This window comes from Peromyscus eremicus, chromosome 9 (assembly GCF_949786415.1).
Source record: "Peromyscus eremicus chromosome 9, PerEre_H2_v1, whole genome shotgun sequence".
NCBI lineage: Eukaryota > Metazoa > Chordata > Mammalia > Rodentia > Cricetidae > Peromyscus > Peromyscus eremicus.
The window spans coordinates 90,252,186-90,265,994 of record NC_081425.1 but is presented as its reverse complement, the minus strand read 5'-3'; the positions used below and the strand labels follow the sequence as shown (position 1 = coordinate 90,265,994).

The following is a 13,809-nucleotide window of genomic DNA, read 5'->3' as shown; positions in this document are numbered from 1 at the left end:
GTGTGTTCAGAAACTACATAATGAAATTCCATGTCGTCATCTGTTGCTCACTCCCTTGTTCCGTTGGTCTCAGGTCTTTCACTGAACCAGAAATTTTCTGTTTGGGCTAATCTGGCTGTCCAGCACTCTTTGGATCTCCAAACCTCCAAAGTAGACCTTCTGTTTTGTTTTTTTCTCATCCAATGTTAGAAGTTTTAATTGCTCAGAAAGAGGAAGGACATATTTGCTTTCTTTTCTGCTTATTTACTTTTATTGTTTTGATACTAATGTGTTTTCTAATAAATAGCAAAAAACAAACAATAAATACATTTAAAAAATAAACAGTAGGCTTCTTTCCTTTCACTGCACAGAGCTACAACCAGAGGAAATGTCTGGTTTGTCACTGGCTTCTCAACAGAGAATCCCACAGTGCATCTCCTTGCTGACACTGTGTTGCTGACTATATCATGTGCATGGCTGTGTCTCAGAACAGATTCCCTCTCATAGTTGTGCAGAGTGCTGTTTTCCTGAAAAGCACTGCAGGTGATGTCACTGGCCTCCTTCTGACTGACATTGGGCTGAATTCATATCATATGCACTGTCATCTGTTGAAAACTTCCTGGTGTTGACCATGGGTCACTTTTTTTCTCTTGGACTATCAAGGTCATCTGTGGAGGAGCCAGGATGAGTTTAGTGAAGAGACTGTGATGGGTGAACTTGGAACCTGTGGGTTCAGGGGGTTTTGTGATGGATAAAGTTCGTTCAAGGAAAAGTAAGTGCAGGCCAGAGTAGCAGAGCCTTGCTGAGTCTAAGAGCCTTGTAGACAGCATAGAGGACCCGCGACCTCCACATGCATCAGAAAAGGGGCTGCTAGGCAGCAGTCCTCTCACTGACCATTCTAGGTTCAGGAAGTGTGTGTGTGTGTGTGTGTGTGTGTGTGTGTGTGTGTGTGTGTGTTGGGGTGTGGTATGTGGTGTGTTGTGCTTTTCTGTGCATCTTTGTGTGTATGTGTGTGTGAACTTCTATGTGTGTGTTTGTATGTGAATAGAATACTGTGTATTGCATGCCCAGTAGTGTTTGTGTGTATGTATGTGACCACGGGTGGGTGACTGTTATGTGTGTGTGTGTGTGTGTGTGTGTGTGTGTGTGTGTTTGTGTGTTTGTGTGTGCGTGTCCATGTTTCCTGTATGTATAGGGGTATTTGTGTGTGTTTGTGAGTACAGGTGCTTATAGGTGCAAGCCTGTTTCTATGTGTGGAGTTTAACCTCGTGTGTGTGTGTGTGTGTTTCTCCATATTTGTATGTTCAGTTACTCATCTTTAATGATGATGGAACCAACTTTGTTGAAAAAGCACTGTGCCACCTCACTTGGCATCCATCAAATATTGTATGCTGCTGCCCATCTTTCCCCATGTCCTCCTAGCTCACTAGAACAAGGACACAAAAACTACTGTAACTCAATGGTTTTCAGGTATTTGTAGAGGCAAAAATATTTATCTGCTCAGAAATCCTTGTAGCAAAAAAAAGGAATGTGGGAATGTGGTACATGAAGTTGAGGAGGAGGCCACTGTGGCATATCAAGGTGTCTGAGAGGTAGGATAGCCTGGCTGAGGGTTTGTTTCTCTTCTCTGCTCTGGGTGAATGGTGACTGCACACTCAATGGTCAGGTGGCTTGCTGTATCTTCTCTATATCCTGTTTTGTTCTCATCCACATTGCCTGCTACCACTTGCTTTACCCCTTTGTCTAACCTTGGCTCAGTTAACCTTGGCCTTGCAGCTTGGAATGCATGTTAGTCCTTGAGAGATTCTGACTTGCAGTGTGCTTCCAGCTGCATCTCAGTCCAGCAGAAGTCCCCTAGCCATGCTGTGGTGTGAGAAGTGGGCTGTCTCAGTGCACCCCACTTAGGCTCCTGAGGGTATAAAGCACTCACCATGTGCTGTGTCTGTAGCACTCAGTAACTGCTTTTCTCCAAAGTTGTTTACTCTGAGTTAAAATCAGCCTCATGGAGGGTTTGGAGAAATGAGGACCCTCAGACATTGCTGGTAGTGTAAATGGTATAGCACAGAGCGAAGCCACACACAAGTCTTCAGAAAGTTGAACTGCAAACCCCAGGTGACCCAGTGATTCCAGAACATGAAGTAGGTGTCCACAGAGAAGCTAGGGGACATCAGGGGTTTATCAACATTCCTGAGAGTAGCCTCGTGATGCTTCATTCATACTTTGATCATTCAAAGATTGAGAAAGCACAATGTGGTCAGGCTCTTCCATGGAATATTGTTCAGTATGAAATAATGCATAAAATCATTTGGCACTGACTTATTCAGCCTTTTGTTACTCAAACTAATCCCTGGCACAATCACCTCACAGGAAGGAACTGTTTCTTTTGGGTCCTGGTTATGAAGACTTTCTAGTTTCCTGAGCTCATTGCTTTTGGTCCAAAGTAAGGCAACCTGTGGTAAAGGGAGCCCCTTTTGAAGGAAGTTGCTTGCTTTGGGGGCAACTGGGAAACAGTGAACAAGACCAGTGGGGTAGTCTACGACCATCCAGCAGTCCTTTGCTGGGGAACATTCCTGTACTGCACAGCCTGGGGAACTTCTTAAGCAGAGTTAGTTAAGGAGTGAGGACCCCAGAGGGCCACCTCTCTGTGCACAAGGTCACAGGATAGACACTTCAATGACTGAACTGCCTATCTCTCATGCCCTCTGTGTTTTTCTCTCATCCAACAGGTTTATCATCTTTTCATTAGTATCCCTGGTGGTTGCTCCTTATGTTAGTATTAACTGTGAAGCTAAACATGTTAGTGCATTACAGTGTGCTTGTATGTGTGCACACATGTACTTGTGTGTGTTCAGGAAATTATGTGTGTGCATGTGAGTGAGCAAGCCTCCACTGAAAACACAGTCTTCTAATGAACAGGAGCAAAAGAGCCTGGATGAAAGACTGAAGGACCTGCTGAAGCAGAAGGAGCTGGTCACCCAGCAAGAGGACTTGGCAGAAAAGCTACAACATCACTTCAGTGTCTCTGAGATAAGGTGGGAGGCCAGGCTGGAAGGAGTGGTTAGAACCATGTAGGTCACCTGTCCCTGGATCTCTGTCCTTTTGGGATTCCCACCATCTGAATAGCTCCCAGCCACAGCAAGGGAAAGAACATCTCAGGATATTGTACTGGCCCAGTCAACAAGAACTTCTCCATGAAACACTATGATTGATCTTTAGTGTTTCTGGGGTTGTGTGTTCCTTATGCCCTTCTGGGCTCTCTGGAATCTTCTCAGTGTCCCCTGTGTCTCCCCACAAATCTCCCTATGGCAGTCCTTAACCTAGCAGGAGGAGGTTTAGTAGTGGAGGACAGTGTGTGCTCCTGCCACTTTATTTTCCTTCCAGAACATCACCTTTAGAGAGAAGTTCCTACCTTTGCGCAGATCTGCATGCAGCACACTCCTGCGGATTACAGGTTCTCTGCAGTGTGAATCTGTTTCCTGTGAAAAGGTTTTTCTTTTATAAGAAGATTTAGGAGTTGAGGAGTTGAACTGAGGCAGAATTCTGTTCTTTACCAATAATCAGATCCTTTACTGCTTTTCTTTTGTAGGCTCTCCTAGAGGGTCTACATTCAATGTCCAAGGTTGCTCACACTCACCTGTATCTAATCAGGGCCATGTATATCTGCCCTGAACTGTTACTTAGTCATTACTACATTGTTATTTTTCTCTCAAAGTAATATATCTAGATAACTGGAGAAGTGTGCTGTATTTTCTTGCCTAGCACACTGTATTTTTCAGCTCATCTTCTAGCAGATTTTAAAAGCTGAGAAAAAAAATCAAGGCCCAGGTATACTCTGACCCTTCTCCCTTGGGGAATGCAGGGAATGACCTCAGCTGAAAGGACATGCTGGATTGTCCAGCTGACTAGAGCTGGTTCAGGCTCAACAGCTGACATGATAGGTCCCCACCAGGCCTGGTCCCTAACTGCCTTCCTACTCTAGGTCAGAAAATCTCCAGTCTGAGTTGGAACAGGCCACAGCCCAGGATGAGAGCCTCCTGCAGACAGAGCTGCTGCAGCAAGAGCACTAAGTCTCACAGGCAAGTGAGCCACCATTGCATCCCCTCCCCAGCAAACATGGCATTGGTGGGAGACTGGGGGCTGTTGACCTTGGCTTCCAGTGTGAATAGGCCTTGATTTTTTCTGGCCTGTGGCCCAGCCAGGCTGCTTCTGGGTCTGATTGCCTTTCCTTCTCATATAGCAGATCTTGGGAGAACTGAGGAGGCCAAAGAAAGCACAGATGCCTTGAACCCATGACATTCTATACTCTCAGATCAAGGCCTCCTCCTCAGAAGACACTCCTTTAGAGCTGTAAACTCACCAGTGAGGAAAAGACCAGCTGTCTACCAGGTGATCCAGCTCCAACAGATCTATTGGTCTGCTGACTTAGTCTTCTCAAAGAAAAGAAAGAAACCAAAAATGAGCTTGAGACACTGAAAATCTGAGCCAAGATTTACTGAGAACCCTGACATTCAATAGCAAGTGGCCACTGTGAGGGGTACTACAACACGGAGGGTAGAGATTTTAGTGAGCAAGACTATTTCTGTCGGTTTAATGTTGATGGCTTTGGCAAGCTGACTGAGTTCTCAGGCCTCCCTATGTGGTGTGAAATGTGTTATGGATGATTGTGTTGATGTCAAGCTGTTCCTGACAGACCACACCCAAAGGCATCATATTTCATTCTCCAGTTGAGTGTTGAAGCTGACACAATGTCATGCACCAGTGTTGCTGAAGATAATGCACCAAAGAGATCTCCACAGTCTATCATTCCCCCGGTTAGACACTTTTCCCTCCATATGTAAAATGAGTGGTTATTCTTCAGTTTCACAGCCTGCCCTGAAGTGACTGGTCCTGAGAAAGGATTTACAGAAGACACATGAGTCATCTTTGATGTTCATGGGCACTCAGAGGCTGCCCATGGATTTGTTGGGTCTCCAGTAAGCATAGAATTGTCTGAAAGAATCAAATGGTGACCAAGACATTACAGGAACAGTAGTGGGTGATAATTTATCAAAAGCTTCCCAAGGGGCACAATGTTTGCTCTAGGAAATGTCTCATTGTTAGTCTCTGTGAGGACTTGGCCTACAAAGCCTGAAGGAGGCATGGCTACAGTAGCTTTGAAAAGGCTTTTCTCATTCACTGACTGCCTCCCTACCACGTTTCCAAGGCCAGCCACAGGCTGTAGGTCTGTGCTGCTAACTGTGCAGCAGAGAATGCTGCTGGCCTTAATTGTTTTTTGTTTGGTTTTCGCTTGGGTTTTGTTTGCTTTGGGTTTTTTTGTTATAGAATGAGATTTTGCTATTTATTTGTTCTTTCTTTTGTTCTTGTAGTTATTTGGATATTTTGATAAGGCTGTTCACTGTTTCTATTGACTTCTCCCTTTAAGCCCCTATTGAGTAATATTACTGTGTTTTATTAATAATAAAGTGATTTTGAACTTTTCTGTCTTAGAACCTATTTCTTTGGTCAGGTGTGTTGTCTCACTCCAGTACCCCAAAACCTCCTGTAACACCAGAACTCTCGAGTGCCCAGCTTGGGCTACAGAGTATGTTCCCAGGCAGCCAGGGCTACACAGGGCTTTGGATGTGGATGGTGTTGTCAACTCTGTGGATTCCCATTGCATGATGGAAAAAGTATCCATACTGTGTCCTTGTGGTCATATATTTAGCTATCTCTAACTACAGCATTCTGTATACCCACTTCATGATGTGATCATGTGCACCACATTCATGAGAAATACAACAGTATTGCTGTAAGCCTCTCAGGAAATGAAAACATTTACTAAAGGAGTATGAGAGAAATCCACAGCCTGCTTGCCACCTGGAGCCATGATGATGTCCCTGCCTGGTCTGCTGCTAAGGGCCATGTCCTGTCCATGGCTCTGACACAGCTGTGGGAGTCTAGGTTGATACCCATGCATCCTCTACCACTGAGGGCCTGGCAGCCACCTGCAGTCTTGGACACCACCTGTGACCATGTTAGTGTCAAAGGGATATGCCCCAAAGGGGACATATGTGTCTTAGAAGCCTGTGCTGCCCCCTAGAACCATAATGACATCAGGGCTGGAGCTATTACTGAGGGTCATATCTGGGTCTATGGCCCTGCTGCAGCCAGGGTCTGTGTTGATATCTCAGGCATCTGTTGTCTTCAAAGTTGCTTGGAATTTGGGCTACCACCATGGGACACGGTGCTGGTGGGTCCTTGCCAATCTGTGTGACCTTCATTGCCAACCAGAGACATGGTAACATCCAGGCCTGGGCTACAACTTTAGAACATGTCTGGGTCCATGCTGCAAACACAGCCAGGATCATTGTTCATATCCATGGCCTGTATGGCCACCAAGGGTCACACAGAGGTAGGTAGGGGTCTGGGCTGTCACCTAGGACCATGATAGTGTCCGAGTTGTGTGTTCCTGCAGGAGCCATACAGATCTGAGTGGCCTGTGCTGCCACCAGGGACCCTGGTGTCCTCCAGGACTAGGCTGCTGTCAAAGGCCATGTCTGGTCCATTGCCCTGCCACAGACTTTGTCTATGTTGATGTCAGTGGCTCCTTTTACTACTGAAGACAGGATAGAAACTCAAAGAGTTAACCCCACACTTCACTGGCCTTAGCACTAGTGAGATCTGAACTTGCCCCTCACCCACTGCAGTGCTGGGGAGAGTGGGTTCTGCACCTGGACTGAGCAGCACAGTAGAGCTGACCCTGTTGGTTGTGGTGTCAGTGAGCTGGCCCTGAGGCTGTGAGAGCAGAAGAGCTGAGTCTACCCTCTTCTTCTGCCTTGTGTTGGCCAGGGTAAGGGAAAGATCCCTGCCCCACCTGAGCAAATGCCACCTGCAACTGGTGGGAGAGTGGGACTTTGGGCATGAGAACAGAAGAGCTGGGTCAGCCTCTCACCAACTGTAGCAACTGGGTTTGTGGGCCTGGTACATCACCTCAGCAAAGCACTGGAGCTGTACCTTTATTCTGAGTGTGGGAAAGTCAGATTTGAGTGCATGAGAACAGGACAAAGGGCCTCTCTCCATTCTGCCCATTGCATGGGGTGACCTCAGTAGTGCAGTACTGGAGAGCTTGCCTGGGTGGAGATGATGAAGGAAAGATGGCAGCCTGACTATCCCAGGTGTCCCCAGCCCAGAACCATGGCTATGAATTATGCAACCCTAAAGTCATCTTTATCCATGGACTGCTGGAGCAGGTAAAGGGCCCAATTCTGAAGATCTAAAGCTGCAGGATCTCTATGACACAAGGCATCAACAGGATATCCAAGAAGAGCACAAATGAAGGTCCATTATCTATAGTGTAGAGAAGCCAGAGAGGCCAGGAACACTTACAAGAAAAGATGTATGGACTAAAGGGTGTACTGTGTGACTCACTGGGCCACACTAAAACTTCTTTGCCAAGACACTTGTTTGTTTGTTTGTAAATTTGGGTTTTCAGTTTTCCTTTAAATTTTATTTTGCTTAGGACAGAGCTCAGATGTGATGGAAAGGATAAGGGGAAAAGTTGGATTGGGATGCATCATGTGAAACCAACAAAGAATAATAAAACATTTAAAATAAAAAATAGAAAAACCAGAGCTATCTGCCTCTGGTTTCCTTAAAATATAGCATCAGTGAAAAACCAGACTGTAGACAGAACAAATTCCAAGATATGTTGGGACTTTTTTGGCCTTAACTATGAATGGGTTCAATTTCTTAAAGATTTATTTCTTTTATTTATAGGTAGGGACATTTTGCCTGCAGCAGGCCTGCACACCACATGCATGCAATTCCACCAGAAGCCAGAAGATGGCATCAGATTCCACCTGACCCTGGAGTTACAGTGGCTTTTTAGCTGCTCTGTTGGTCCTTTGGGAGAGAAACTACTCAAAATGGAGGAGCCATCTCTTCAGACCCTGCACTTGACTTTTGTCCTTCTAGCCATGTGTGCTATATTAGTTTGACTGAATCACTCCCAAGCAAAGAGAAATTTCGGGAGACCAGTACAGACAAATACATGATGTAGGCATGCTAATTGTCTTAGGATACCAAGCATCCATGCAAGGCGTTGGAGGGTTCAAGATCCTGCTCCAGCATCACTTATTGTCAGGGTTGGAGCAGATCTCTCACATCTCGTCCTGGATGACAATGAAGATTAAGCCATCTGATGAGATGCGGAATTGAGGAGACACTGCTGGTGGTGGAGGTGTGGGTAGGACTCCCTCTTGATGGTCCAGCTAAGCAGTGTTGGGAGGAAGCTTCACACCAGCCAGAGTGGATGGAGCCTGCCGCAAAAGAGACATGCCAGTCATGAGGAGCATGTCTGTACAAGGCTAGGAAAGGAGAGGGATGGTTGATGGTGCTCTTTAACCACAGCTGATCTCACTGTGTCCTGAGGAAGGGTTTCTTCCAGATGAGTGCTTTATTTTGTGAAGCTCCCCTGGACCAGATCTGCCTTCTGAGACTGACAGTGAATCAGAGAGTTAATGTGTGGAGGAAGTAATCCTGTGGGACAACAAACTGGTGCTGTCAAACAAGGGTAGAAAGAATCTACTCTTTATGAATAAAGAACATAAACACACAGAACATCAATACAGATACAAAGCTTATGAATTCCATGGATGACATGATCAGCTGGAGAGATGGATCAGTGGGCAAAGGTAACTTCTGCTAGGCCTACAGACCTGAGTCACTTTTCTAGGACTCACATGATTGAAAGAGAGACCAAACCTCTGAGAAATTGTCCTCTGATCTTACTACGAGTGTAGGTACATGGTCATGGTCCACAAAAGCTAATACTTTCTATTCGTAAGGCTTTATATTTCTCATTTACCCTAGAATCTTTCCATATGAGGCACTCTTTTAATTATATTACTCTGCATTCCATTTGAGAGATTTGGGACATTTGCTATTTTATTCTTGTTGCTGAGGTGTTATAAGATCTAAGAAGGCCAACAGCAAACCATCACCTGAAGAATGGTTAAGAGGAAGTGGCCACTGGGAATTGATGACATAGCTGATACACAAACTACTCTAGAATGTCTTCTCTACATGCCTGGTGTACTATTCAGGGCTCTCTAGAGTAACAGAAGTTATAAAATGATCCTCTCTATGGAAAGAATATTTGTTAGAATGGCTTAGAGGCTGTGCTCTAGCTAATCCAACCATATTTGGCTATGAATGGAAAGTCCAGGAATCCAGAGTCGGCCAGCACCCGGCTGGACTAAGAGGTGAGTCTTTATCTTCATACCTGAACACCACAGCCCCTAGGCTTTGGGCCCAAGGGCACAATACTGCACCCCTACACTACCACTCATTGCAGTTCTGGTTTCAGTCCAGGTGGCAGACAGACCTCCTGCACACAGGTCAGTCTAGCACCATCCCCCATCAGACCGGGTAACCCAAGCCCCACCTCCCCCAAATCCCACCCAACCTCGGAGACTGCACCTGTTCCCTCAGACAGAGCCTGCCAGCACCTGACTGGACTAAGAGGCCAGTTGGCAGGCAGACCTCCTGCAGACAGGTCAGCCACCATCTACCACATGCTAAGACTGCAGCTACTCCCTGAGACAGAGCCCACTAGCACCAGTTTGACTAAGAGCTGCTCCTTGAGACAAAAATTCCATCAGCATCAACCAGACCAAGAGCTCCCACTAGATCAAGAGTATCAATCAAGCCGGCCTGTGGTGGCGCACGCCTTTAATCCCAGCACTCTGGAGGCAGAGCCAGGCAGATCTCCGTGAGTTCAAGGCCAGCCTGGGCTACCAAGTGAGTTCCAGGAAAGGCACAAAGCTACACAGGGAAACCCTGTCTCGAAAAACCAAAACAAAAAAGAGTATCAATCAGACCAAGAGAGGCTCCCTCAGACACAGACACCACTTGCACCAAGTGGAGAAAGAGATGGGTAGACGCCAGTGCAAAAATAGAGTCAACAACATAAAAAACAATATGGCTCCATATCCAGAACCTACATCAGCAAGACCTGAACGTCCCAACACAGAAGAAACAGAAGATATCTACCATAAAAATGACTGTAGGAAGATGTTAGAGATCTTAAAAGAGGAAATGAAAAATTTCCTTAAAGAAATCAAGGAAAAATCAAACCAAAAGTGGGAAGAAATCAGTAAGTCCCTTGAAAGCCAAGAGAAAGCAATTAAACAAGTGGGGGAAACAGTTAAAGATTTCAAAAATGGAGACATTAAAGAAGACACAAATTGAGGTAATGCTGGAAGTGGAAAATCTGAGTAAATGAACAAGAACTACAGATGCAAGTATAATCAACAGAATGCAAGAGATGGAGGAGCAGATCTCTGACATTGAAGATACAGTAGAGGAAATAGATTCATCAGTCAAAGAAAACACTAAAGCCAACAAAGTCATGACCCAAATTGTCCAGGAAATTTAGGACACCATGAAAGACCAAACAATAAAAGGGATAGAAGAAGGAGAAGAATACCAACTCAAAGGCACAGAAAATATATTCAACAAAACCATAGAAGAAATTTTTCCCAACCTAAAGAAGGAAATGCCCATAAAAATACATGGGGTCTGCATCAGCTCCAGCCTCCAGGATCCTGTCCTGTTTGAATTCTGGTCCTGATTTCCTTCAGTGATGAATAGTGATATGATAGCATAAATCAAAAAAACAAGTTCTTTCTCAACTTGTTTTTAGTCATGGTTCTTCACTGAAAACAACAGAACCCTAACCAGGACACTGTGCATGTCAGAGGACATCGTTCAGGAGTTGGCTCTCCCCTTCTACCATGTTGAGGCAGGTCTCTCTTGTTTCTAGGATGTACTGTTTACTCTAGTCCAGCTGGTCTTCCAGCTTCCAGGCAATTTCCAGTCTCATCCCCACATTACTCTGCCATGAGTGAAGGAATCACAGATGTGTGCCACTGTTCTAGATTTTAGGTGATTTCTAGGGGTTGAACTCAACAGACTTGTACAGACAATGTATGCACTAGTATCCCCCAGTATTTCCAAAGCCCTTGCTTTTAAAACTTAAAATATTTTGCAAGTCCAAGTTTCCTTAGAAAAAAAGTATCTTAATTGGGTCTGGTAAAAACAAACCAAAAACATTACATATTTTCTTCTACCACAAGGGAAGAATGAGCACAGAAATATTCAGATGGGAACATTACCAAAATTCAGCTTTACTTATTAAATCCCTACAGCCCAATATCCAGGATCTGAAACAAATATGTAACTGGAAGTTTCTCCAGTCCCACTGAGCCCCTTATAAAATAATCACTCAGAGGCTTGATATTAATTATAAATTATATGGCCTATGGCTCAGGCTTCTTACTAGCTAGCTCTTATAACTTTACTCAACCCATAACTATCAATCTATGTATCACCATGTGTTCCTTGGCTTTACCTGCTTCCCATTACATGTTGCTCCTTGGGCAGTTGGCTAATGTCTCTCCTGCCTCTGCTTTCTCCTTTCCCTATCTCTCTTGGATTTTCCCACCTGGCTCCATCCTTTTCTGCCATAGGCCAATGCAGCATTATCTATTAACCAATCAGAGAAACACATATTCACAGTATACAGAAAGACATCCCACAGCACTCATGTGATTGATCTTCTGGGCTCCAAATGGATGGGGCATTCCTCCCTCTCCAGTTCCACTGCTTGCAACACATGCAGTGCAGCTTTTCTCAGGGTTAGTCTGGCTCCACTCCATATCTGTGCTTCCCCTCAGTAGATGGACCGTGGTCTTGCCATCCACAATATTCTATGGCACTCTTTTTACCTCCTCTTCCAAAGGGTTCCCTATGTCCTGAGGGGAGGAGTCTGATTGGAGAGGTCCAGTTTAGGGTTGAGTGTTCAAGTTCTCTTCCTCTCTGCATATTGTCTAGATGAGGGTCTCTGTATTTGTTCCCATCTGCTGCAGATGGAAGCTGCTCCTATGATGGCTGAGAAATGCATTGTCTATGAGTATAGCATGATGTTGTTAGGGATCATTTTATTGCTATGTTCCTTAAGCAGAACAGTAGTATTTGGTTTTCCCCATGGACCCTAGCCTATCTAGTCTTAGGTTCTTGGCCAGTCAAGCAGTGCTGCATATGCCTTCCCTGTCAGAGAATGGGCCTTTAATCAAGTCAGGTACTGGTTGATTACTCCCACAAGCTTTGTTCCACTACTGCACCAGCATATCTTGGATGCAGTCACCATTCTAGATTGGAGGTTTTGGAGCTGGGTTGGTATTTACCTTTCTCCTTTGATAGTGAGCAGAGTACTCTTCAGTGCCATGAAATCTAGTCCATAAGTGGTGAAGACTCTAGGGAGACACTAGCTTGACTTCTCCATGTTCAATGAGTTGTGTCATTATCATCTTCAGGAACCCCACCTTCCTGTCAGTAAATGGAGAGCAACCAATAGCTTTGCAAAACTTGGGTTGTTTGGGATCACCATTGGACACCTTCCACCTACAACTTGACTAGATGTAACCCATTGCCAGTATTGCAAGTTTCATTTGGTAACAAGAGATATCCAGTTGGGGCTTTGTCTCCCCACACTTTGGTTTCTGTTTGTTTTGTTTTGGGTTATTTGGGTTTTTTTTGTGCAGGGCTGTTTCATCTAGATCCCCTTCATATATGTATATATTTTAGAGTGGTTCTACTCTATTAGGTTTCCATAAGATCCCTCAAATCGCCCTTAATTTTACCTCTCCCTCCCTATATTTACTTACCCCTTCTTCTCTCCCCCTCCTTGTTTGACCATCCTGTTCCAAACTTGATTCCTCATCCATCCATAACAGTCTATTCTATTCCCCCTTTATGGACATTTACCCACCCCCCTAGACCCTTACTCTATACTTAAACTGTGGTTATACAGATTGTAGCTTACTTATCTTTGACTCAACAGCTAACATCCATATGTAAGTGAAAACATACCATATTTGTCTTTTTGGGTCTGGGTTAGTTCACTAAAGATGACTTTTTCTACCTCCATCCATTTACCTGCAAATTTCAAGATTTCCTTTTTCTTTTGTAACTTCTTTTTTAATATCCCATTGTATAAATGTACCTCATTTTCTTTATACATTCATCTGTTGCCGAATACCTAGAATGTCTCCAATTTCTGGCTATTATAAATAGAGCAACAATGAACATGGTTGAGCAAGTAAGTGTTTCTGTTGGAGGTGAAGCATCCTTTGGGTATATGCCAAAAGTGGTGTGTGTACTGGGTCTTGATCAATTCCCAGCTTCCACAGGAACAGCCACACCTATTTCCATAGTGGCCGCACAAGTTTGCATTCCCACCAGCAATGGGTGAGTGTTTCCCTTGCTCCCCATCCTTGCCAACATTAGCTGTCATTTGTTTTATTAATCTTATCTATTCTGACTCACGTAACATGAAATCTCAAAATAGTTTGATTTACATTGCCCTAAAGACTAAGGATACGGTACCTTTTTAAGTGTTTCCTATACTCTAGAATTTCCACTAGTGAAACTTCTCTGTTTAGATCTATAGCTAGTTTTTAATTATGTTATTTATTTTCTTGATACACAGGTTTTTTTGTTCTATATATAATTTGTATATATATTAGCCTTCTATTGGATATATAGTTGATGAAAACAAAACCTTTTCCCATGTTGTAGGCTGCCATTTGAAACAAAACACTACTAGTGGCAGAACATATAACGCTCTGTGGGTGAACCCACGAGTTGACAGACACATTGGGGTTATCAAAATCCATTAATGTTATGTAATAAAATATCCCTATATAATAATACATTTTTACAATAGTAATTTAATGAATATACTTTAATATATTTCTACTTGTTGTTTGAGAAATGCATAGGATGCAT

General features: G+C 44.2%; 1 protein-coding gene and 1 long non-coding RNA gene across 21 annotated transcripts in view; one reads left to right on the top strand and one right to left on the bottom strand.

Moving 5' to 3' along the window:
* The window catches only part of LOC131919691 (disks large homolog 5-like), a 142,993-nt gene extending 137,594 nt beyond the window's left edge, over positions 1-5,399 (top strand). For 2 of the 9 annotated variants that reach the window (XM_059274094.1, XM_059274093.1), the window contains exons 5-6: positions 2,896-3,011; positions 3,959-4,203. In XM_059274094.1, coding sequence (XP_059130077.1) covers positions 2,896-3,011; positions 3,959-4,046 — 204 coding nt within the window. In that variant the 3' untranslated portion in view covers positions 4,047-4,203. The other 7 variants (XM_059274091.1, XM_059274092.1, XM_059274089.1 and 4 more) reach the window with 6 other exon arrangements.
* Positions 5,400-8,172: 2,773 nt separating this feature from the next.
* LOC131919697 (uncharacterized) overlaps positions 8,173-13,809 on the bottom strand; it is a 52,692-nt gene continuing 47,055 nt past the window's right edge. For 7 of the 12 annotated variants that reach the window (XR_009381378.1, XR_009381383.1, XR_009381374.1 and 4 more), the window contains 3 exons: positions 12,207-12,348; positions 11,372-11,910; positions 8,173-8,276 (listed from right to left, as the gene is read on the bottom strand). This is a non-coding gene — a long non-coding RNA (uncharacterized LOC131919697). The remainder of the gene's footprint in view (positions 8,277-11,371; positions 11,911-12,206; positions 12,349-13,809) is intronic. The other 5 variants (XR_009381379.1, XR_009381384.1, XR_009381382.1 and 2 more) reach the window with 5 other exon arrangements.